The sequence below is a fragment of the Otolemur garnettii genome, unplaced genomic scaffold (genome assembly GCF_000181295.1).
Source record: "Otolemur garnettii isolate 467f Iridium unplaced genomic scaffold, OtoGar3 scaffold00015, whole genome shotgun sequence".
NCBI classification, from domain to species: Eukaryota; Metazoa; Chordata; class Mammalia; order Primates; family Galagidae; genus Otolemur; species Otolemur garnettii.
This window is the reverse complement of record NW_003852410.1, coordinates 18,042,424-18,067,193: the sequence shown is the minus strand read 5'-3', so window position 1 is coordinate 18,067,193 and position 24,770 is coordinate 18,042,424. Positions and strand designations below refer to the sequence as shown.

The window sequence follows — 24,770 nt, the reverse complement described above, 5'->3', positions numbered from 1 at the left end:
ACTGGAAAAATGCATTCTGTCCCCTCTGAACTCATCCAAACAAAAGTCGACAGTGTCTGCGCGAGAGTTATTACTTACTTATACTTGTAATCAACAATCCGGACTTCAAACATAGATACTGTTTTCAGTGCATTTACAAGCTGGGAAAAAAGAGAAACAGTTAGATTCCTTTTCCTTCCTCCTCTTCTGTTTTACTTTCCTTTATAAGTCCTACAATTTCTTCCTTTTTTGTATATAATATTTTTTAGGCATTAAATATGGGTTAGAATCCAATTCTTAGAGTTGTTTTGAGCCTTGAGTTCCAGCCCAGGCTCCACCCCTGGACACATTACCTCCTTAAAATTCCAATGCACTGGGTTGCTAGGAGACTGAAATTCACAGGAGAACAGGGCTCAGCACCATAAAGCGCTGCTAACTCTTACTACGTGCTGGGTGCTTCTTCAACTTTTATCACACAGTTTTAGGCACCTACCACACTCCAGACATTATATTAAGAGTTTTCTTTCCATCCATTATCTCACTTCAGAAAAACCAACAGCACTTTGCATCCCATACTCTGAAAATACCAGTCTTGGCAGAAAAACATTTTCAATACTTCTACAAAGAAAACCAATTTATTCTTCCAACAAACAGGAAATAACAAAGCATGATTAATCCATTATCAAAAACATAGTCATGGTTCTGTATGTCCCTCACAACTGGGCCACCCTGGATCACCATCATCCAGAAATTTCTGCACGGGTATCATGTTGCCTATGCCATGTTCTACAGCCTACCAGCAACATCACCGATTACAAGTATCATTGGGCATCGAAATTGTGCTGGCATTTCTATGTGCTTAGGTTTCCTTCACTTCATCTTCATAAAAGTCATAGCAAATAAGTATTAGCATTATTAGTATTATGCTCATTTTATAAATGAGATCACAAAGGCTTAGAGAAGTTAGATAACCACACACAAATGCGAGTTAAAATTAAATTTAGGTCTTCTTACCCCCAAACCTGTGTTTTTAATCAGTGTATTCCACTGTCAAGTTACAGAAAGTAATAGGCAGTGACCAAGACTAATCCCCACCTGTCACACACACACACACACAGAGTCACAAAACAGAAATTTCTTTCTCTAGATAGCGCCTTGAACACACATGAATATATGCCTATGTCAAAGAGATAAAGGAATGAGAATAGAATATTAGAATTCTGTTTTCTTTTCTTTTTTTTTTTTTTTAGACAGAGCCTCAAGCTATCCCTCTGGGTAGAGTGCTGTGGCTTCACAGCTCACAGCAACCTCCAACTCCTGGGCTCAAGCGAGTCTCCTGCCTCAGCCTCCCAAGTAGCTGGGACCACAGGCGCCCGCCACAATGCCCAGCCATTTTTTGGTTGCAGCCGTCATTGTTGTTTGGCGGGTCTAGGCTGGATTCGAACCCTCCACCTTAGGTGTATGTGGCTGGTGCCCCAGCCACTTGAGCCACAGGTGCCGAGCCTAGAATTCTGTTTTCCACGAGAGAATTAATCAGATGGCATAAGCCTTGGTCTTTTAATGAGATGTACCCACATAAAAGGAATCACAGGCTCCTGAGAATCCCAGGCAAGCACACCCCATTTTCTGGTAATCTGACTACACCTGTGGTCCTGTCCCTTTTGACATGATTGTTCAAATCCTGAAATTGGGCGGGATTCCATAAACCATCATTTAATGAGGACATTTGGGTCATACTATTTATTCACTAAGCAAAGTATAGTCCAAGGTGCTTTCTTCCCTACCCTGAAGTTGATGTCCAGTCCATGGGAGAAAAACAGCCAGCTGGGTCCCCTTTGGCTTAGAGTTGGGAGGTGAATTACCAAATCTCACCTTTGGGTACCGTCTTATGGTCTGCTGGTAGGACTGGAACTGAAAACATTACGTCCACACCAGCACGTGCCTTTTTCTACTGGACTCCTCTCCAGTGGCTTGATGCTGCCCTTAGTCTGCCCCTTCCCAATGGGCTGGGATCAGAGGTAGAGTCCGCCTCCTCTGAGATCTGTTTGCACAGTTAAGAAAGCCACTGCAAGCCAGCATGATGGCTCATGCCTATAATCCTAACATTTTGGGAAGCTGAAGCAGGTAGATTGCTTGAGCTCAGGAGTTCAAGATCAGCCTGAGAAAAAGCAAGATCCCAACTCTACTAAAAATAGGAAAACTAGCCAGGTGCTGTGACAGGCACCTACAGTCCCAGCTACTTGGGAGGCTGGGGCAAAAGGATTGGTTAAGCCCAAGAGTTTGAGGTTGTTGTGAGCTACGACTATGTGGTACTCAACCCCAGGGTGACAGAGTGAGACTCTGTCAGAAAAAAGAATAAGAATAAGAAAAGAGAAGAAAAAGAAACCACTCCAGACCCAGACCACCTGGACTCACACCCCCATTACTCTACTTACTAGGTGGGTGAAATTTGGCATGTCCTTTAACCTCTGAGCTCAGGGTTCTTTTTTTTTTTTTTTTTGCAGTTTTTGGCCGGGGGCCAGGTTTGAACCCGCTACCTCCAGTATATGGGGCCGGCACCCTACTCCTTTGAGCCAAAGGCGCCGCCCCAGAGCTCAGGTTCTTGTCTAGAGAACAGAAGATAATAACACGATACTTACCTCATGGGTTTGCTGGAAGAGTTGAGAAGAAAATGTCTGGTACCACATAGTAATATGCTTGGCACACAGTTAACACTCAGTATGTGTGGCCTACGCCAATATCTGCCATTGATCTGTCAGCTATAAGGCTTCCTGTCTAGCTGCCTAACATTGCATTATTTGATACATTTTTATTTCTGGGTCTTTAAACGCACACTCTCTCTGCTCATTTCTTCCATTGCAGAGGTTACAATCAACGCCACATTACACCATATGTCCATGTTCTCCGTAATCCATGTGGGTCTCAGGAAGAGATGCTAATTACTTAATTTGATCAGCCTGTTAGAAGCTCAAATTAATCTGTGTAAAATATTTACCCATCAAAACCTGCCTCCCTCTTCCCTCTCACTAAATTTTTTCCATTTCAATTCCACTTAATTGCTCAAGCTAAAAGCCTGGAGACACACTTGATCCTTGATTCCTTTCTTGGCCTTACTTCATGCAAATGTACTTTTACATTCCAAAAGGTAAGTATCCATACCTCCAAAACGTGTCTCAGACCTACCTACAGTGTCATCTCTGCCTTCATCACCTTCAGCCTGTCTTCTCTGGGCACAGGGGCAGCTCCTAATCAACCTCCCTGCTCTGGCTCTTGCGGCCAGAATGATTTAAAAATAAACAATAAGTCAGTTTACATCTCCCTCTGTGTATTTATTCTCTATTTGCTGCTGCAGCAAATTATCACCAACGTAGCATCTTAAAATAACACACTGTATTCTCTCATAGTTCTTGAGCATCAAAGTCCAACCTGAGTCTCCCCGGGTAACATCAAGGTGCCAGCAGGGCTGCATTCCTCCTGTTCTATCTGTTCCAGCTCCTGGGAGCCATCCATGCTCCCTGCCTTCAGTTCCCCTTCCTCTATCTTCAAAGCCAGCCTTTGTCTGACCCCAATCTCTCATCCTATCTCCTTTTCTTACTCTCTTTCCTGCCTCCCTCTCCCATTTTTTTTTTTTGGCTGGGGCTAGGTTTGAACCTGCCACCTCCAGCATATGGGGCCAGTGCCCTACTCCTTTGAGCCACAGGCGCCACCCTCCCTCTCCCACTTTTAAGGAACTGATAAACTGAGAGCAGAGCAGTGAGAAGAATCCAGCTAAGAAAAGAGATTTGTGGACAGAGGCAAAAGTCTCCAATGGATAGAGTTTAAGGCCCATTTTGTGATTTCACAGGGCTGACCTGGATAATCTGGGATAATCTCCTTATTTTAAGGCAGCTGATTAGCAACCTCAATTCCATCTGCACCCTTGAGTTTGTTTTCCCATGCAGCCTGGAACCTCTTCATGGGTTCCAGGGATTCGGACATGGACATCTTTTTTTTTTTTTGAGACAGAGCCTCAAGCTGTCACCCTGGGTAGAGTGCCCTGGCATCACAGCTCACAGCAACCTTCAACTCCTGGGCTCAAGCAAATCTCCTGCCTCAGCCTCCCAAGTAGCTGGGACCACAGGCGCCCACCACAACGCCCGGCTATTTTTTGGTAGCAGCCGTCATTGTTGTTTGGCGGGCCCAGGCTGGATTTGAACCTGCCACCTTGGTTATATGTGGCTGACGCCTTAGCCGCTTGAGCCATAGGTGCTGAGCCATGGACATCTTTTTGAGAGGAAGAAAAAACATTATTCTCCTAGCACATGCTGCTTACAACCTCACAGTGGCTTTCTGCCTCAATGGAATAAAGTCTGTGTCCTCATCCAGGTCTAGGATGCTGATAGGAGACCTGCACCACGCCCCACTTCTCTGCACACTTCTGGTATTGCCACTTCTTCCATGATGCTAGAACCATATTGGTGCTCTCTCCGTTCTTGGAACACTTAAAGCTTAATCCATCAGGGGACGTTTGCCTCTGCCTGAGAGGTTTTTCCCAGCCAGATTCTTCTTTGATCACGTCTCAGTCCTAGCAGCACCTATCTGGATGCCTCGCCTCCTCCCTCTTCCATCCATGGCCCTAGTCTGTGTCACATCTCCCTGGTTTGTTTCCTTCAGAGCACTCACTGCTGCTTTGATTACCATACTTACTGACTTGTTTCCTTATCTCTTGTCTGTCTCTCACCTCTAGAATGTAAGCTCCACAAGGGCAGGGACATTCCCTGTCTTCTCATTATGTCCAGGGCCTACAACACAGCCTGGCACACAGCAGGTGCTCAATTTACCTTTGTGCAATAAATGTTACTACTGTGACACTATCTTCATACCACAACATTGTAGGAAGGGTCTTGCATGGTGAGCTCATTGGGGTTGAACATAATTTATGAGTTGGTGCCAGTGAAATGAGTTAGGATGCCTAATCAGTGAACAATGTCTAAGACACACAGTCATGAAAGAGGAGGGAGGCTCTTCCAGCTTAATCTGCTACTGGTGTCCCAGGATTGCCTCATGCTATCAACCACCTCCCAGAAGACATTCTTGCACTTTTGTTGCTAGTTTGTCTAGAGGGCAAATGTATAGCAATCTATTGCAGTAAAGGCAGGCCTGGAATCATGTCTCTGTTTCCAGTCTAAGTTGGCTATGGGTAGTTGGGTGACTTTCTTTTTTTTTCTTTTTTGGTGTGGTGACTGTCACTAGAAATTCAAATCATTCAATAAGTGAACTGGGATAGGCCAACAAACTTCTCCTAAAAAATAAGTTTCAAACCAAGGCTTTTAGGGTAATATGAAAAAAATAAAGCACAATAGTTTATGGGAAGGTAAATTCAGTATGATTATGTTAATAACATATACCCAAAACAAACCTCATTTTGGTTTAGGATTTTCCGGTATTCTGTGCTCCGTGCAAGAATGGTGACTCGAATTTTTCCATCCTATAACCAAAATGAAAAGGCAAAATAACTCCATATATGCCAGGAGAAGTGAATGAGCATCTGAACCTAAAATGTGATTTTCATAAATAGAAGAAAAATAAACTACAGGACATGGCAAGAATGTGCTTTTTCCTCTTCTTCCTTTCCCTCTTTGGCCGTATCTCTCCACACTCCCCGAAATCCCCATCTAAGCCACACAACTCCTGCCAAAAAATCCACCCACTCACCCAGCCAAACAGAACAGTGTCATGAACTGGTTTGTCTTCTGTGGCTAAAGTGGGTATATTTTTATATATCCTGAAGGAATCAGGATAAGAAATAAGAGCTGTACTGCTGCATTCTTACTGAGTTTTATCATCGCATACAACTCCATCATTGCACTCCTCATGGTAGGTACACTAAAAAGCTCTGACTTCACCACTGTACAATTCATCCACATCATAGAAAACTACTTGCACCTGCTAAATCTATTGAATAAGGGAAAAAGCTAAATAAATAAATAAATAAATAAAACCTAACCACAGTCTCCCAATTACTTCTTCTTCTGCCAAGACGGTATTGACTTTTACTGAAGATGAAAACTCAAGCCCACCTCAAAACCCACAATGTAGCCATTACCTTGGGTCCCTCCTGTGTGATGTTCAGTCTGTGCAGTACATGCTGGGAAAATGCCCTGAATAATCCAGTCTTCTGACAGCCAGATATCTAAAATAAAAACCCCAGTTCATATTACAATTTGATGTTTCTGTATTGCAATTTAAGGTGCTTTCAAGTTACGTATCAAGGTTATCTTAAAACCTAAAGTCTGCAAGGATGAACATTACCCAGGGACAATGTGCTTACCAGCGGAGTGTTATAGAAGAGCCCGTACCTCATGCGGGGGAGCAATGAAAAAATAGCTTCTCTGAAACATACCTAGGAATGAAGATATAAGAATAAAAGATCAAAGATAAAAGAATAAAAGATATAATAAAAGATAAAAGAATATAATTTGTACCCTTCACACCAAAATAGCACTCATAATTGTGGAAAACAGATTTTCATTTATCTCCATTTTGTATTAAAATAGTTTGTACAGCAAAGTATTTCATTCAGAGAGACTAAAATTCGTGTATATATATATATGGGGGGGGGTTTGTTTGTTTGTTTGTTTTTGAGACAGAGTCTCACTATGTTGCCCTTGGTAGAGTGCCTTGGCATCACAGCTCACAGCAACCTCAAACTCTTGGGCTTAAGCAATTCTCTTGCCTCAGTCTCCTGAACAGCTGAGACTACAGGTGGCTGCCATAATGCCTAGATATTTCTTTATTTTCATTCGAATTGTCATTGTGGTTTTTAGCAGGCCCAGGCTGGGCTCGAACCTGCCAGCCTTAGTGTATGTGGCTGGCGCCCTACTCACTGAGCTATGGGCGCCAAGCCTAAAATTCATATTTTTGAAGAAGCTATGAAAATAAGTTTCTGAAAGCTACATGATTAATAACAATGAGAATTTTAGTTATAATAAAAGAGACTAAGAAATCAGACATCGATGATAATAGCTCATAGAAATGCACGTTAAATATTTATGTTACAAGTGAACCATCTGCTCATGATGGTGAAGTTTGCAGTACCCTTTTGGAATCGTACGTTTTCAAATGTATAACATCATAATCAGTAAATGCTTTCCAGGTGTCAGAGAACAGGTCACCATATCCATAAGAACTCTGAAAGTAGAAACAAAGTAAGTGAGGGCAATAAAAATAAATGAGACAGATTTTCAAAGATGTTCAAAATCCCTGGAAGTGCCTTTCTGAGTTAAAAACTAATGATCCTAAGTAAACTCACAAAATCCATATTAGCAAAATGAATCTGCATCTTGGGTCTGAGCAAATGCCTACTTCAACAAAATATTATCATAAGTAATCATCATAATCACATTTACTCTGTTAATATTATTTTTGTTTTTCCTCTTTAACCCTTTTTATTCTCACATCTTTGAAATTACAGTTATCGGATTTTTTTTTCCTTTGAATTTTCTATCCAATTTTCTATCTATTGGTACATACAACACACACATATAACAGCATTTATACACACTCTGATAAGCTCAGTAGATAAAAACCATCAGGGTAAATGGAATATGCTTTGGAAAGAAATTTCAAAGGAAGAAAATGACTTGAAATCTTTGACATTAAAAATACAAGGTATGAAATTCTTTGGAATGTTTTCCCCACTGACTAGTGAGTAACAAGTGATAATACCGTTAATATTAATAGTGCTAATAATAACAACAACACAATAACAATAGCATCTTGCATGTTTCTTGTGTCCTAGGCACTGTTTCAGACACTTATGGGAAATCACCCACAAGCCTAATGAGCTAGGTAATATCACTATCCCTAATTTACAGATGGGGAAACACAAATTTAAGTAATTTAAGTAATCTGCTGGTGAGTTACAGAGCTGGGATTCAATCCAGACTTTTATGCCACACTTCACATTCCTAAAGGTCCATATGACAGCAGCCTCTGAGTGGAGATTAGTTCATTCTAGTGTATTTACCAAATGCATTTCCTTTTTGAAAAGTAAAAGTCAATCATGAGCTAAAAGGAATGAGATCAATTACTTTTTAAATGATGTAACTTAGATTGGAAAATTCAGCCATTAGAAAGAAGCATTGTAGGATTACATCCAAGGTAGTTATACATTACGCTCACTATGTCTGTGTCTTTTTAGCTTTATAGCATTCTTTTTTTAGTTTTTCATTTTTCTTTGTTCTTGTGCATAGACAAGACTCTCACTCTGTTATCCTGGTTGGAGTGTGGTGCATCACTATAGCTCAATGCAACCTCAAATTCCTGGGCTCAATTAACCCTCCTGTAGGATTCCAGATGTGAGCCACTGCATCCAGCCCAATTGTGAAATTTTTATGTTGCACATTTTACAGTTATTTCAAAGCTATTGAGGACTGTTAGATGTTCTCAATCTAAAAAAAGAAAACAAGTCCTTCCTTCAATGTTCCTCCAATGCTGTCCTAATAAAGGCCGTTCTCAACACCATCTAAAATGAAATGCTCCTATTCTGGCTTAATAATAAAAAAAGAGCAATTAAAAGAAGAGGGTCTAGACAGTTTCTTGAGACAAAATATATCAGATAAAAATAAAATGTCCTCTGAAATGAAATTTTAATAATAATATGTAGTAACTCTGATTGATCCTTTCTTGGGGAAATTATGTATTATGTAATAATAACCACCTCTAGATGCTTCTTTTCCATGCTCCCCGAATTCAAATTATCTACTACAAGAAAAGGATGGGCTTCTTCTTACTCTCATGTTGAAAAATACTTGAATATTTTTTAAGATAGCATAAAATTTCCGCCTTTTGTATGTCTCAAATTGAAACATGTATACAACCTATGACTTAGTAATTTAATTTTAGAAATCTGTCCCACAGAAATGCTAGGATGAGTGTGTGAGGACATAAATACACGGGGAGGATGTTTACTGCAGCCTTTTAGGAAATTAGCAAAGAACTGGAAACAAACGGAATGTGACTGGGACAGGGGCAGGGACACGTACACTGGTGCATGCGCTGAAATCCCAAAAGATCCATCAAATAGAACACCACGTAGCCACAAACAAAAGCATAAGCCTAAATGGACTGACTTGGAAAGATGCCTGTGAGATAATGTTAAGGGAGCAATATGGAAGAGAATATATTTTCTCTTTTATATACACACATATTTCCTTACACAAATCCTTATGTGTAAATTTCACGTAAAGATATATTTGCATTTATTAACATAAAATGTCTTTCAAGGGGCTCACACACCTTAACTGCAGTTACCCTGGGGAAAATTAATTGGAGCAGAGAAAGAAGGAACCTCTTTTTAAAGTTTACATACTTCTGTGTTGTTTGAACTCATTATAATTAGGTATTGGTTTCATAATTAAAAATAGAATAATAGAGCTATACTACTTCACAGAACAAGAAAAGGTGAAAAGCCTGTGGTAATCTTTCCTTCTGTACATTCTGTTTAATAACAGCAACCCTCCGACGCCCAGAGAGGCGTCAGTGCACAGGCATCTGTGCATCTCAGCACATCCCACCAAGGAAGCTGCGCGCTGATGGGAGGAGCCAAACTGCTGAGCTTGGCAAGGAGGAGAGAGAAGGTCTCACAGGTTTCTTTGTGGGGTAGTTTGTAAAATGCACTAAGATCTGAACTGCAGTCATAGTCACTTTCCCGCTCTTCCCCTAGGAAAACTGGTCATCTAAAGCTGTCAGAACTGACTGCGGGGACCATCCACTGTGAGGGATTTGCATCCCAGTCATCCTATAGGTCACAGAGTCCCTTAATCTAAGGCCTTAGTGATGGAAAAGAAGTAGCAATCACACGGCCTCTCAGTTAGCACTGTCCCCATCCAACCTACAGTCTCCCATGGGCCTGAATTCTGCAGCTAGCAGGCCTGCCTGTCTGGAGAATGTGACTAAGTAATTAGCAAAGCCAACCTGCTTAGCCATAGCCCTCCTGCCTGTCCATGCTCAGCTAACTGAGAAGCCTGGGATCGTCACAGAGTCCCTGCATCCTGCCCCAACCCGGCAGACACAGAAGGGGAGGCTTAATCTAACTCAGTCCAATTAAGGAAGACAGAGAAAAGCATTCAGCAAGATACAGGACACTTCTGGAACATGAGATGCTTTCTTTTAATTTAACAGGTTCTTTGGAGGATTTTAGGAAAGCAACACTGGTTTCCCAGCACAGGTCTGGGGTCATGCTGCCTAGACTGGAATCCTTGGCTCCACTCCTTCCCGACTATGTTAGTTTCCTCACCTGCTGCTCAGGCCTCAGCCTCCAAAACTAAGCTAGTATAAAATTTCAAGTCCATGGCTCAGTGCCTGTAGCTCAAGCGGCTAAGGTACCAGCCACAGACACCAGAGCTGATGGGTTCGAATCCAGTCCAGGCCTGCCAAACAACAATGACAACTACAACCAAAAAATAGCCAGTGCCTGTAGTCCCAGCTACTTGGGAGGCTGCGGCAAGAGAATTGCTAAAGCCCAGAAGTTGGAGGCTGCTGTGAGCTGTAACACCATGGCACTCTACCCAGGGTGACAGCTTGAGGCTGTGTCTCAAAAAAATAAATAAATAAATAAAACAAAATCTCGGCTCGGCGCCTATAGCTCAACCGGCTAAGGCGCCAGCCACGTACACCTAAGGTGGCGGGTTCGAATCCCCAGCCTGGACCCGCCAAACAACAATGACGGCTGCAACCAAAAAATAGCCGGGCGTTGTGGCGGGCGCCTGTGGTCCCAGCTACTTGGGAGGCGGAGGCAGGAGACTCGCTTGAGCCCAGGAGTTGGAGGTTGCTGTGAGCTGTAATGCCACGGCACTCTACCCAGGGGGACAGCTTGAGGCTCTGTCTCAAAAAAAAAAAAAAAAAACAAAATCTCAAGTCCACAGGGTAGGAGGAGGTTGAAAGCATTAAATAAGATAAGATCAGGTGAGATTTTTTTTTTTAAGAAAAGCAAAACAATCATGAGTTCGTCATTCAAAACTTGCCATAGTCGGTGGTTGTGCCTTAAAATCACTTATACAAAAAGAATAAAAGAAAATGACTGTTGTTCTTTTGCTCACAAAAACATTCCTAAGAAATGAAACTGCAGTGGCAGCAAAAGGGGAACCCAGGAAAATGTACCCGCATGCACAGAGGGAGACTGAAAGAAAGGAGCAGCATGCTGAAATTACTGAACCAGTTCTCCCCAGACTTCAATTCAAACCAAAGGTCTAGGGAACGGCAAACACAAAGACTTTTCCACACAGATCTGTCATAAGCTCTGTATCTGTGAAAAATGGGTCAGCGGAACTACCCCTCCCCTCTGCGGGAGAATCTGACCTTCCACTCACTGGCTAGCTCTGCCCTCTGAAATGAAGATGACACGTGTCAACTATGTTTCTAGGCAACATTGCTTCTGAGCAAAACAGACGCTTGGCGCTTGGTTGGTAAATTGTGTCTGGACTGGGAAAGCCATGTTAGGCTTCCTGAGTATCAGGACTCTTGGGACTAGGGTGTCTCTTTCAGGGTTCCTGGGGGCTTCACCAATGCAGTTGTTACAGGAGCTGCTGGCCCTTGTCGGACAAGAAGCTCTTAGCCAAGGCAGCTTGGGCACCTGTCCCATGTGGAGCCCATCTCCCTGCACCCATGCTGTGCTATGTGGGCTGCTAGTGCTGCCCTGGGAAGAAATGCTAGAGGTGGCTCTGTGAGCAAGCACTGAGCCCCTGCAATGTCACCCTGAACAGGGCATGTGAGTGTCTTATGAGTCTGAATATCAGTGGAACCTTGGATGAACCATTGGTGAGTGCCCCAACTTCCCGGTTTAGAGAACCTCTCTCCTGTACACTCCAAACCACTTGCTTTCCTTGTCATTGTCATAGCTAATACTCAGAGCACATGTACTGTGTGCCAGGCACTGTGACTGTTCACACACTATGTGTTTCATCCTCAAAATGATACCCAGGTAGGTGCTCTCATTATCTCGCTTCACAGATAAGGATATTGGGGCACATCTTGGGGCAGCAGTTCTCAACCTGTAGGTTGTGACCCATAGGAACTGTATTAAAGGGTTATGGCATTAGGAAGGTTGAGAATCACTGTCTTGGGGTTACCTCGGCAGGTGCAGGGGCCAGATATAGGAAGAAACATGAAAAGGCAGGCAAAGAAACAAAAGAAGAAAAAAAAGGCTACACTGACAACAATAAAGAGCAGGTGATATTCAGCACGTGCGTACTCACTGCTGTGTGCACAGGGAGCTGCAACGCGGTGCTAGTCAGTGCAAAGCAAGTACTGCAGTGGCAGGAAAATGCATTAAGCAAAGGTAGACAGCAAATGGCAGAGGTCAAATGGTACCGACAGGCACGCTTTTCAGGGTGGGTTACAGAGACTGAGCGAATGATTGACAGTCTTCCTGTCTGCTTAGAGGAGGAACACTCAGCCAAAGCCAATGCACCTTTGATCTTTGCAACTCCTCCTCCCCAAAAGGGGAAAGAAATGTTCCACTACCTCATTCTAAAATTCAAAGAACAGAGGTATACACATACTCACATCCATCTATCTGCCTATATGTATATGTGTGTGTTGGTGCTCACGTACAGACACAATCACCCCATCTACAGACAAGATGCAGATGGTATGGATGTGTGGATGGGTGAGTATGTGTAAACATGCATGTCTTAGAAAATCTGTCTCACGACATCCAAGTCTCATACTGACAACTCAAGGTAAAGCCAGTGCTGAGGCAGAGAGAACACTCTTACTCACGGTGTCCCACATCACAATGTGCACCTCTGTGCTGAATGAGTTGTTCAGGTGCTGCGTGATATAAAGATTGATGAAATCGCAGAAGTGGTGATACATGTTAACACCTAGTGTTGGGGGAAAAAAATCTATGTTAATTGCTCCCAAAGGGTACAGGATTAAACAATTTTTATTCTACCTCGTGTAAATACTGTTTAATGGACTTTTGGTTGAAACAAAGGTAAAAGAAGAGTTTTTGCCAAACACGAAATGATCTTTACACAGGTAGTCCTCATTTTATAGATGGATTGGGTTCAAAATTTCCCTTTAAAATTGGTTACTTAAAAATTGGAAATTTGGGGCCAGGTGTGGTGGCTCACGTGTGTGATCCTAGCACTCTGGCCGAGTTGGGCAGATTACCTGAGCTCAGGAGTTTGAGACCAGCCTGAGTAAGAGTGAGACCCTGTCTCTACCAAAAATAGAAAAATTAGCCAGGTGTTGTGATGGGTACCTGTAGTCCCAGCTACTTGGGAGGCTGAGGCAAGAGGATTGCTTGAACCCAAGAGGGTTCTGTGAGGTCACTGTGAGCTGTGATGCCACAGCACTCTACTGAGAGCAACAGAGTAAGACTCTGTCTCCAAAAAAAAAAAAAAATCGGGAATTTATTTTCCCATATATTCCCAGTAACAAATAATCATTACGTTCCCAGAAAAAAAAAATAATGTTGGTCTATTTAACTTAAAACTGAGTAGAACTATAAGGCCATGAAGACTAATCTTTATTTCTTCTGATAACATTTTTTTGAATTAATTAAGCAATACCTATTTACCACAGAGTTATTAACAATGATGCCTATTAACATTTTGTTAGTTTGATTCTTGTTTCTTTTTCCTGTCCAATCACTACTTTTAATAATATTCTCCTTGGGAAAATATTAACCAACTATCACTGAAAAGAGGTAAATGTCTCATGTTCTAATTGAAAGAGCATGAACTCTGGAATCAGAAGAACTGGGCTGAATTCCAGTGCAGCCACTCAGGTGGAATGTTCTTAAATAAATTCATAATGTCGCTAAGCTTTACTTTTATTTATTTATTTCTTTTTTGAAGGCAGAGTCTTACTCTGTCACCCGCAGCAGAGTGCTGTGGCATCACAACTCACAGCAACCTCAAACTTTTAGGCTTAACTGATCCTCTTGCCTAGCCTCCCAAGTAGCTGGGACTACAGGTGTCTGCTATAACGCCTGGCTAATTTTTCTATTTTTATTAGAAACTTGCTCAGGCTGGTCTCTAACTCCTGAGCTCAGCAATCCACGTGCCTCAGCCTCCCAGGGTAAGTCTCTAAGCTTTAGCTTCTCCACTAGAAATGGGACATAGCTATACAGAAGTGCCAGCTTCGTCATGAGATATCCAAAGATAATGTATCTTAAGGTCCCCATCCAATGCCTGGCACATAGTAAGACCTTAATGAAAACTATCTGGATACCTCTAGATCAGATAGAGTAGAAAGAGCTGTGAGTACCTTTATTTATAAATTCATATGCCAGTCAAAAAACAAAACAAACAAACAACAACAACAACAAAAAATCCATGCACTCTCCACTTAGGCATGCAGGACCTGATCTACCTGGGATGAAATTCCAAGAAGTGACATTTAAAACATATATTTTGACAAAGGAAAAATAATGAGTAAAAGAAAAACAGTTACTCTCAAAAGCAGAAATCATAAAATAGTCTTTCTTTGTGCCAGAACACATTCAAGTTCTTTTCAGCCTGGCATCTCAGGTGATTGTGCGGAAGGGCTAACTTGTTCACCTAGAAAAATCTTGGCAAAGAGCTTATTTTCAAATTAGCAAGAAAAATAAAGTTCTCTGAGAACCCATCCTCTTTTCCCAGGTTGGCCATACAGCACACATGAGCTCTCTCATGGAACAGTCAGTGAGTTCCTAGCATTTACTGAGGATTATAGCAGGCACAAAAATACTACTTGGTGCTGCCAGGATTTATAAACGAGGGAGGAACATAGGCTTCATCCTCAAGAAATGTGCCCCTTAGTGAGTCTTGTTCTGCAAAATGCTCCTCCCAAGGTAAGAGTTAACATGAAAAGGAAAACTGATAAAGGCAGGAGTTAGGGGAAAAAAGCAGAGTTATGAACATGAAAAAGAAATGGCACATGTCTACCCTGGCCTATGATTCCCACTTTGCATACTTTATTGCGTAAGTATCCACATAAATTTAACAGCTCTCACATATTCACCTCTTTTACAAGCAGATCACAGGATTTTCTTTGCCTTTTTTAATTTACATATTTTAAAAATGAGTACGAACCTTGAACATAGCATTTTTACTTGCTCTTATTTCAAAAACCTAAACTTGTCTGATTTCTGAATTTAATACTTTGTAATGTAAGAATTATGACTTCAGAAGGCAGAGCATACTAAAACTATGATCAATAAATTATAGTAACTCTGAAATATTTGTGACAGAGGGCTCTCTATATTTCACGGTGAGCCCAACCTCTCATGAATTTTGATATGATATAGCACAGTAATCTCTGTCTCTCCTAATGAGAGAGATAATATAGTGCGATCTGTGTTTCTCCTCTCTAGGGCAACTAGCTCACAATGTTAAATCTGTGCTTGCAAGTTGAAAGCCAGAAGCTATAGGCATAAATGGGGAAATTATTTAATTTTTGGCCTAAGGATATATTACAATGGCAACTTCCAGAAGAATTTTAAGTTCACTTTAGTTATGAAAATGATATTAGAAAGTTTGCCAGGGGAGGTCATGGTTATTTCTTTCTCACCCATACTATACACGTGGCCTTTAATTTAAAAAAAAATTAACAAAACACAATATAAATCAAGTAATTAGAGAAACCAGATGGGGTAAATTTAGTTACGAAAGGTACACATATGCCTTCTCTCATCTTTTGATTTTGATTAATTCCTTTGATATAAATGTGAAGCTTGGCTCGGCGCCTATAGCTCAACCGGCTAAGGCGCCAGCCATGTACACCTAAGGTGGCAGGTTCGAATCCCCAGCCCGGACCCGCCAAACAACAATGACGGCTGCAACCAAAAAATGGCCGGGCGTTGTGGCGGGCGCCTGTGGTCCCAGCTACTTGGGAGGCGGAGGCAGGAGACTCGCTTGAGCCCAGGAGTTGGAGGTTGCTGTGAGCTGTAATGCCACGGCACTCTGCCCAGGGGGACAGCTTGAGGCTCTGTCTCAAAAAAAAAAAAAAAAAAAAATGTGAAGCTTTCTTCTAAAATACCAAAGGCATAAAATAATGAGAAGTTCAAACTCATTCATCTATTTCTTCCAAGAAGAAAGCAAAAAGCAAATCCACTGTGAGTTCTACTGTTTCCCAAAAATTCACAGAAAATTACTATACACATATATTCAAAAAAAGTAAAGCATCATTAACAAACTCATAAATAACAGACAAATTAACTTCTCACCTGCATCTAATTTCATGAAATATGTCGGTTTTTCAATAACAATGTCACATTTACCATCTTCTATAGGTCTGAAGTTGAGCTGAGTATAGCTTTGTAGCTCAGCAAACCTGGAATTAGGAATTGAGATATGATTTCAAAGTCATTCTCCCTAGCTTCAACATCGTAACTTAAGATCTGTTCATTAGGCAAATTTTACTTCTGGTTTGCAGAGGCGCTCCTATGGAGGCCTGTTACTTCTGAGACATACTGACATTTATATAATTTGATATCAGTTTTAATGTTGACATTAGGAGCAAAAATAATTTTAAAATTCAGTGTAACGTGAAAGATAAACTGGGAACTCTGAATGCTTATCTAAGAGTTATCTTGGATTACACAAGCACTAATGAAAACTGATGACCACAACAAAGGTCTATGCAAAATTTTCGTGACATCTGCCACTACATATAAACATTCATAACCAGCTGTGGGTTGTAACTGGACACCCTAGTTACCAGTAAAGTGGAAAGATTCAAATGGTTTCCTCCTGAGGCTCAGAGAAACTCTTAAGGTAGGATTCCTGGATTCTGAGAAGGATAGCATTCCCAGAATTACCCAGTGTATCAGAAAGACAGCAGACAGCTAGGCTTCCCAGAAGAAAGGAAATGTATTTTTAGAAAACATCTTTGGAAGCCATATGGCATAATTTTCTGATAATCACAAGATAATCACAACCACATGACAATTGTGAGCTATATAGAGTAAATAAATATATAGATCATCTGTGACAATGACATCCTTGAGGTTGTATCTCACAAAAACAAGTAACAAATGGATTCTTTTAAAATAAAACGCCAAAATATCATGGTGGTTTCAGAAATATATAAGAGTCTACAAACTCGTTTAATAATACTTCTATCAAGAGGTAGAAGTTAAAAAAAGAAGGTGAATGTTAATTCCCTCCCTTTGAGGGTATGCTGGACTTAGTAACTCACTTCTTACCAACAGGACACGTGTATAGCAGATGTGACGGCATGTCACTTCTGAGATTAGGTTATCCAAAGGCTACAGCTTTTTTCTTGGGGCAGTGCTCTCGTAGACCATGTGCTCCTGAGGAGATGTCCATATGGTAAAAACTGAAGCCTCTGGCCAACAGCCAGAAAGGAAGTGAGGCTTACAACAGCCTAAGGGAGCTAAGCAGTAGATTCTCCAGGACCCCCTGAGCCTAGGGATGTCTACAGCCCTGGCCAACTGCCTGCATGCAACCTCACGAGAGACCCAGCTGAGCCACTTGCAAGTCCTGACCATCAGAAGCAGTGTGAGATAATAAATATTTGTCCTTTTAAGCCACTTAAATGTAATGTGTTATACCACAATAGACAATGAATACGAATATACCCTAGGGTGTACCTAGGAAAACATGTTCTACAACAATAAATAACTAATATAATTATACCCTAGAGAACTACCATGTGGAATCAGATATCAAAAACTACTAGAAATAGGGGCGGGTGCAGTGCTCATGCCTATAATCCCAGCACTCTTGGGAGACCAGGGCAAGTAGATCGATTGAGTTCAAGAGTTCGAGACCAGCCTGGGCACCTAGAGACCAGCCTGACCACCACCACACCCGGCTAGTTTTTCTCTACTAAAAATAGAAAAACTAGCCAGGTATGGTCGTGAGCATCTGTAGTCCCGGCTACTCAGGAGGCTGAGCCCAGAAAATTGAGGTTGCTGTGAGCTATGAGGCATGGCACTCTATCCTATGGCAATAGTAAGATTCTGTCTCAAAAAAAAGTACTAGGCATCAAAAATCCCACTAGAATATAGGAACTTACTTACTTAAAACTCTGGGGCAGCGCCTGTGGCTCAAGGAGTAGGGTGCCAGCCCCATATGCTGGAGGTGGTGGGTTCAAACCCAGCCCCGGCCAAAGAAAAATAAACTTACTTAAAACTCTGGTAAGTCATGTCAGAGACTGCACTGCAGACTGTAAAATGCCATACCCATGGATGGTAGATTATTGCTCTGAATGGTATGCTCAACACAAATGTTGGACTTTTCTTTTTTCCCTAAGACAGAGTTAGATTCTGTTGACCAGGCTAGAGTGCCAGGCTCAAACTCCTGGGTTCAGGCAATTCTCCTGCCTCAGCCTCCTGAGTATCTGGGACTAGAGGCTCCTACTACCATGTCCATCTAATTTTTCTATCATTAGCAGAGACAGGGGTCTCACTCTTGCTTAGGATGGTCTTGAACTCCTGAGCTCAAGTAATCCTCCCATTTTCCCCTCCTAGAATGCTGGATTACAGGCATGAGACATAGCACTCGACCCGAATGTCTGACTTCAAAAGTTATTATACTAAAAGAGTAACCCACATGATTAAAGAAGAGTACCATGAAAGCATTTCTGAAGGACGAAGGAACAATTCTGTATCCTAATTGTAGCAGTAGTTACCTAGACAGGTAATAACATTTAAATGAGTGCATGTAATCACTGGTGAAATCCACATATGTTTAGTTCATAATACTGTACCAATGTTGATTTCCTGGTTTTGATCATTGCACTATGGTTACATGAGATAGTATCATTAGTGGAAGCCGAGAAAGCTGGGACAATGGGAACTCACTGTACTATTTTTAAATTTTTATGAGTATAAAATTCTTCTAAAGTAAAACATTTTAAAGTTCAACAAGGTGACCATATGGGTTTTAAAAGTCAGGGTACGATTTACCTTTGGAGAGGAGGATGGGGGTGAGGCCTGGGAAGGAATCTAGGGTATTGCTGCTGATTTATTTTTTGACCTGGCTAATAGTTACATGGGTAGATTCACTTTTGCATAATCCAAACTATACATTTCTTTGTATGCTTCTTATAAATTTCAACATATATGTATTTTTTTTAAAAATGTATTCCCTCAAATATCTGCAGCAATTATGAGTGAATAAAATGTCACAGCTTGGCACCTGTGGCTCCAGTGGCTAAGGCGCTAGCCATATACACCTAAGGTGGTGGGTTCAAATCCAGCCCAGGCCCACCAAAACAACAATGATGACTGCAACCAAAAAAATAGCTGGGCGTTGTGGCGGGCACCTGTGGTCCCAGCTACTTGGGAGGCTGAGGCAGGGGACTCACTTGAGCCCAGGAGTTGGAGGTTGCTGTGAGCCATGATGCCATGGCACTCTACCCAGGGGAATAGCTTGAGGCTCTGTCTCAAAAAAAAAAAATTCACTTTTTTCTTTTTTTTTTTTTTTGCAGTTTTTGGCTGGGGCCAGGTTTAAACCCACCATTTCTGGTACATGGGGCCGGCACCCTATTCCTTGAGCCACAGGAGCCACCCAAAATACACTTTTTATTTTGAGAGAGTTTTGCTCTGTCACCCAGGCTGAAGTGCAGTGGCACAATCATAGCTCACTGCAGCCTCAAATTCCTGGGCTCAAGTGATCCTCCTGTCTCAGCCTCTCAAACAGCAGGGATGAACGGCTAATGCATGATTGATTTTTTTTTTTTTTTTTGTAGGTCTCACTATGTTGCTCATTCTGATCTCAAACTCCTGGCCTTAAGAGATTCTCCCATTGTGACCTTCCAACATGCTGGGATTTTAGGTGTGATCCCTGCACCCAGTCTCAATTTTGAAATGATTTTTTTCTCTCATTTGCAAACAGTAAGTACTATGTCATACTTCTTAATACTTTCTTTACTAAGAAAGGAAAACATGGCTCGGCACCTGTAGCACAGTGTTTATGGTGCCAGCCATATGCACTCAGGTTGGTGAGTTCGAACCCAGCAAGGGTCAGCTAAACAACAATGAAAACTGCAACCAATAGATGGGCGTTGTGGCAGGTGCCTGTTAGACCCAGCTACTTGGGAGGCAGAGGCAAGGGGATCACTTGAACCCAAGAGTTTGAGGTTGCTGTGAGCTATGATGCCACAGCCCTCTACTGATGGTGAGAAAGTGAGAATTTGCATCAAAAATAAATAAATATACAAACAAACAAATAGATCTGTAATACTCAATTGACTTCTGCAATTATGAGAGGTGATCAACATGACTTTTGTTATCATTCATATATATTTGTATTCATCTTTTGTTATCAGTATATATTATTAATTTTTTCTTAAAATGTATATATGTATTATTTGGTACCTTCTGTATTTTATAAACATACATTTACTTCAGACACAGCAAGGAATTCACTTAGTTGTTGTCAATCCTCAGAAGTTTATGCCAAATTATTTATAAATAAAGTAACATTTTCCATTTGAGAGTCCCCTGTACAAATCTGCCTGAGTCCAAAATTATAGCAAATATTTTACAAACAAATGTTTTAAAAAACTTACCATGACTGCAGAGGGCTTTTGCGTTGACCTTCAGATATCAACGTATGAATGTCAAGTCTACAGTGCCCTCCAATTTCACCACTCTGGAAAAAGTCTTCCTTAAACCTAGTGTGTAACAAAAAAGGAAGTTAAGTTCAGAAAATTTTTTCATGACTCAAGCACATGGATTGTAATTAAAGTATACTGCCAATTTGTATAATCAATTTTTTATTAGAATTTATTTGTAATAGAAAATATCTGATGTATACAAAAGTTGCAGGGCCACTTAAGGAACCCGATATACCCACAAACCAACTTTGCAATGTAATCTACTCATGGCCAATGTGGATCCCCACCCATCTCTCAATCCACCCCTCATACTATTCATGAAACAACTCCAAGCCATACCCCTAGGTCTGCAAATATTTCCAAACTTCTATTAGACTTTAACATCAACCACTCAAGTACCTGTCATGATTTCTCTTGATGTTTCTTAAATCCAGGTAGAGATTGGTTGCTCGGCAATATTGGAGATAACGGGAACACACCAGGCTTGAGTCACTCTGAAGTAAGGTTGAGAAAAAGAAAAAATAACTTTAAGTGTTAACATTGTAAGGACTCACTCAGACTTCCTAGACATGCTGACAACATGTCTACCCTCAGGTTCAAACTACACAGTGTGGTGCGGAAAGCTTTCCAAAGATTGCATCTGTTCAATGATTTTTTTTTCTTTCCCAGAAGACCTCAGCCAAGCATACTTCTGCCAGTTTCCAAATGTGTAGACTACCATGAAGAACTCCCAAATGCTCTACTTGCATTACCTCAAATTTTAAAGCCAAGAACTGTATATCAGGTTCAGTTCAGTCCTCGCTAAAAAGAAAAAGAGCAAGCTCTAACCTGAGGTGCACAATGTGAGGGTATATAGCACACTCCCAGGGGAAGCATTCGACTACAACTTAAACTGTACCTAACAAATGCAAACAATGCAATCTAATCATTTGTACCCTCATATTATTCAGATATTAAAAATTGTTTCCAAATTTTCTTTTACTTTCCATTGCCTTGTTGTTGTTGTTGTTGAGACAGGGTCCCACCCTATGCCCGGGGCAGAGTGCAGTGGCATCATAGCTCACTGCAACCTCAGACTCAGGCTGTGGGGCTGTGGGCATCCTGCTCCCTCAGCCTCCAGAAGCCCATGGCTATGGCACTTGGCTGGGTTTTTCATTTTTTTAATTACTCGGGGTCTCACTCTCGCTCAGACAAGTCTCGAACTCCTGAGCCAAATAATTCTCCCGCCTCAGCTTCCCACAGTGCTGGGATTACAGGTATGAGCTATGGCTATTTAGACATTTTAAAAAACATATATATATAGGCCAGGAGTGGTGGCTTACTCCTATAATCCTAACACTCTCTGAGGCCAAGACGAGTAGATTGCTTGAGCTCAGGAGTTCACTAGCCTGAGCAAAGTTGAGACCTTGTCTCTACTAAAAATAGAAAAACTAGCTGAGCATCAAGGCAGACATCTGCAGCCCCAGCTACTCACGATGCTGAGGCAGAAGGATTGCTTGAGCCCAGGAGTTTGAGGCTCCTGCGAGCTGGGCTGATCCCAGGGCACTCTAGACTGGGTGTTAGAGCAAGACTCTATCTCAAAAAAAGTTTTTAAAAGTGCAGAAGGGACTTTTAAAGGGATGACCTGGGAAAGGAAAGGAAGAAAAAGGGCCTTCAGAATCTCTACTATCCACATACCTATGTGAAGAAACATTTTTCAAAGACGAGCCAAATGCAACAAGGAAACATGCATGTCCCAGAGACATTAAAGGCAGGGAGGGCGGTTTGCCAGTTTTAATAAGAAATACTTTCTGCAAATTGCACAACTTGTGGGAGTCTCTGTCTCAACAACAACATGCAGGCAATATTTTCTAAACAACTAAATAAAGGAACTTAAGAGTCAACTACCAGAACCTGATTCTTTTTTTTTTTTTTTTTTTTTTGAGACAGAGCCTCAAGCTGTCCCCCTGGGTAGAGTGCCATGGCATTACAGCTCATAGCAACCTCCAACTCCTGGGCTCAAGCGAGTCTCCTGCCTCCGCCTCCCAAGTAGCTGGGACCACAGGCGCCCGCCACAACGCCCGGCCATTTTTTGGTTGCAGCCGTCATTGTTGTTTGGCGGGTCCGGGCTGGGGATTCGAACCCGCCACCTCAGGTGTACGTGGCTGGCGCCTTAGCCGGTTGAGCTATAGGCGCCGAGCCCAGAACCTGATTCTATTCCAACCAATCTGTTTTGTGCTAAAAGAGAGAAAGTGTCAAAAACTATTTATCTACTCTGGAACTTATTTATAGATTTAAATACTATTTTATTTTACTATTTTCCTCAAAACTTCCAAAGAACATGAGGCCTTAATTTTAACCTGCATGGCATTTTGGCATCCACAGTTGGTAAAAGACTGCAATGGACTGAATGTTTGTGTCCCTGAAAAATCTGTATGTTGAAGTCCTAACCCCCAATGTAATGGAATTACAAGGTGGGGGTCTTGGGGAGGTGATTAGGTCATGAAGGGGGAGACTGGTAGCTTTATAAAAGGTACCTCTGAGAGCTCTCTGCAATAAGAAGTCATAGTCTGCAAGCCGGAAGAGGGCTTTCACCAGAACCTGACTGTGCCAGCATCCTGATCTCAGACTTCTTGCCTCCAGAACCGTGGGAAATAAATTTCTGCTGTTTACAAGCCACCCAGGCCACACAGCTTAAACAACTAAGACAGGGATCATACTCTGATCACATAAAACATATCAGGGTAAATCTTAGCCACAAAAGCTTCTACAAACCACCTTCAAAGTGTGTACAAAGTGAGGCCGTGGCTCTTCCCTTGCCTTTCCACATGAGCAGTCAGACTCAGGCAGAGCGTGTGAGGTAAAACAAGCACACTCTGCAGCAGCCCCAGTCCGCACTGTGCCCCTGTCCTCGGGCTCCGCTCCCTCTGCTAGAATGCTCGGAGCTCTGTTATGTGATGCCCTCAATAGCATTATAGAGCATATATTCCTCTTTTGAATGCCAGTAAATTGATTTTTTTTTTTTTTATTTCCCAAACTGCCTGGAGTTACCAGAAACTTCTGAGATGTCAGAGCTCAAGGGGCAGGATCATTAGCTTGAAGAACAGTGCACCTTAGGCCAGGCCCAAGAGTTTGAGGTTGCTATGAGCTATGACATTATAGCACTCTACAGAGGGCAACTGAGTAAAACTCTGTTTCAAAAAAAAAAAAATAGTATGCCTTAATCAGAAATGCCTATAGCTCCATCAACCTTTAAAAATAATGCTGAGCCCTTTGCTGGGAGCCAGGCCCTACACTGAGCATTTTTATATGCAAAACCTCATAATGCTACAAGATGAACAGGGCTTCAAGCCAGAGGAAAATGAAATACGAAAGGGCTGAGTGCCTTGTCCAAGAGTCAGAACATGAACCCTGCAGTTGATAGCCTGTTCTTATGCTTACTACCCCAAAATGCCTCTTGACAGTGTGTTTGTCTGACCCACTGAAGTGCAATGGGTGAAAGTGCACTGTAAGAAGACCTGCCTTTTAATTCTAGATCCATAATTCTACAGGGTAGCTGTGTGGCTTTAGGGAAATTGCTTAACCTCCCCCAGGACCTTGTTTTCAGCTTTGGTAAAGAGGCATCAGTGGTATCTGCTCTGTCTATCTGCTGCAGTGCTTATGGTTATCAACCCAGATGACACACAGAAAAGCTTCTGCAAACCATAACATGCTAAGCAAACACACAGCAGTATGGTAGGGGGCATATCCTCTGCCCCACACTATGTGGGGATGAATTTGTAAAAATGTGGTTTATCTATTTCTTGTCTTTAGCATAGGTTGGCATGGGGGAGGAGCAGATTCTAAACCTAAAAATGTCACAACTGTCTAAAACTATGTCCATCTGATATTTGTGTGATAAAGAAGACAGGGCTTCAAAAGAAACTTCTTTGGGGAAGTTAAGTAGAATTTGAAACCAATATATGAGAATGAGGATTCCTTTCACAGGGCCATCTGTCTTGTTTTTATATTGTAATCTAAACAATAAGTAACAAAAACAAGTCATCAATAATAAGGAATAAAAATAAACAAGCTCATTTATGAAGGGGCTAAACATCTACCGTTTCTTTGGGCTGACACAGCACGTGCATCTCCTCCAGCCGCTCTCTGGCGTATCCGAAGTCAGCTTGTCTCCAGAATATGTCCTCAGCTGACTCAAGAGTGTCTGTCCTATTTTCAAAGAAAAAGATTCTGTCATTTTTTTTTTTTTT

At 41.7% G+C, this 24,770-nt stretch overlaps 1 protein-coding gene across 2 annotated transcripts in view; it reads right to left on the bottom strand.

Annotated features, from left to right (window-relative positions):
* EOGT (EGF domain specific O-linked N-acetylglucosamine transferase) overlaps positions 1-24,770 on the bottom strand; it is a 38,757-nt gene that overhangs the window by 7,316 nt on the left and 6,671 nt on the right. For both annotated transcript variants that reach the window (XM_003785510.3, XM_023510714.1), the window contains 10 exons: positions 24,621-24,729; positions 20,941-21,035; positions 20,494-20,598; positions 16,178-16,284; positions 12,742-12,845; positions 7,057-7,149; positions 6,290-6,361; positions 6,065-6,151; positions 5,378-5,446; positions 79-140 (listed from right to left, as the gene is read on the bottom strand). In XM_003785510.3, coding sequence (XP_003785558.1) covers positions 79-140; positions 5,378-5,446; positions 6,065-6,151; positions 6,290-6,361; positions 7,057-7,149; positions 12,742-12,845; positions 16,178-16,284; positions 20,494-20,598; positions 20,941-21,035; positions 24,621-24,729 — 903 coding nt within the window. The remainder of the gene's footprint in view (positions 1-78; positions 141-5,377; positions 5,447-6,064; positions 6,152-6,289; positions 6,362-7,056; positions 7,150-12,741; positions 12,846-16,177; positions 16,285-20,493; positions 20,599-20,940; positions 21,036-24,620; positions 24,730-24,770) is intronic.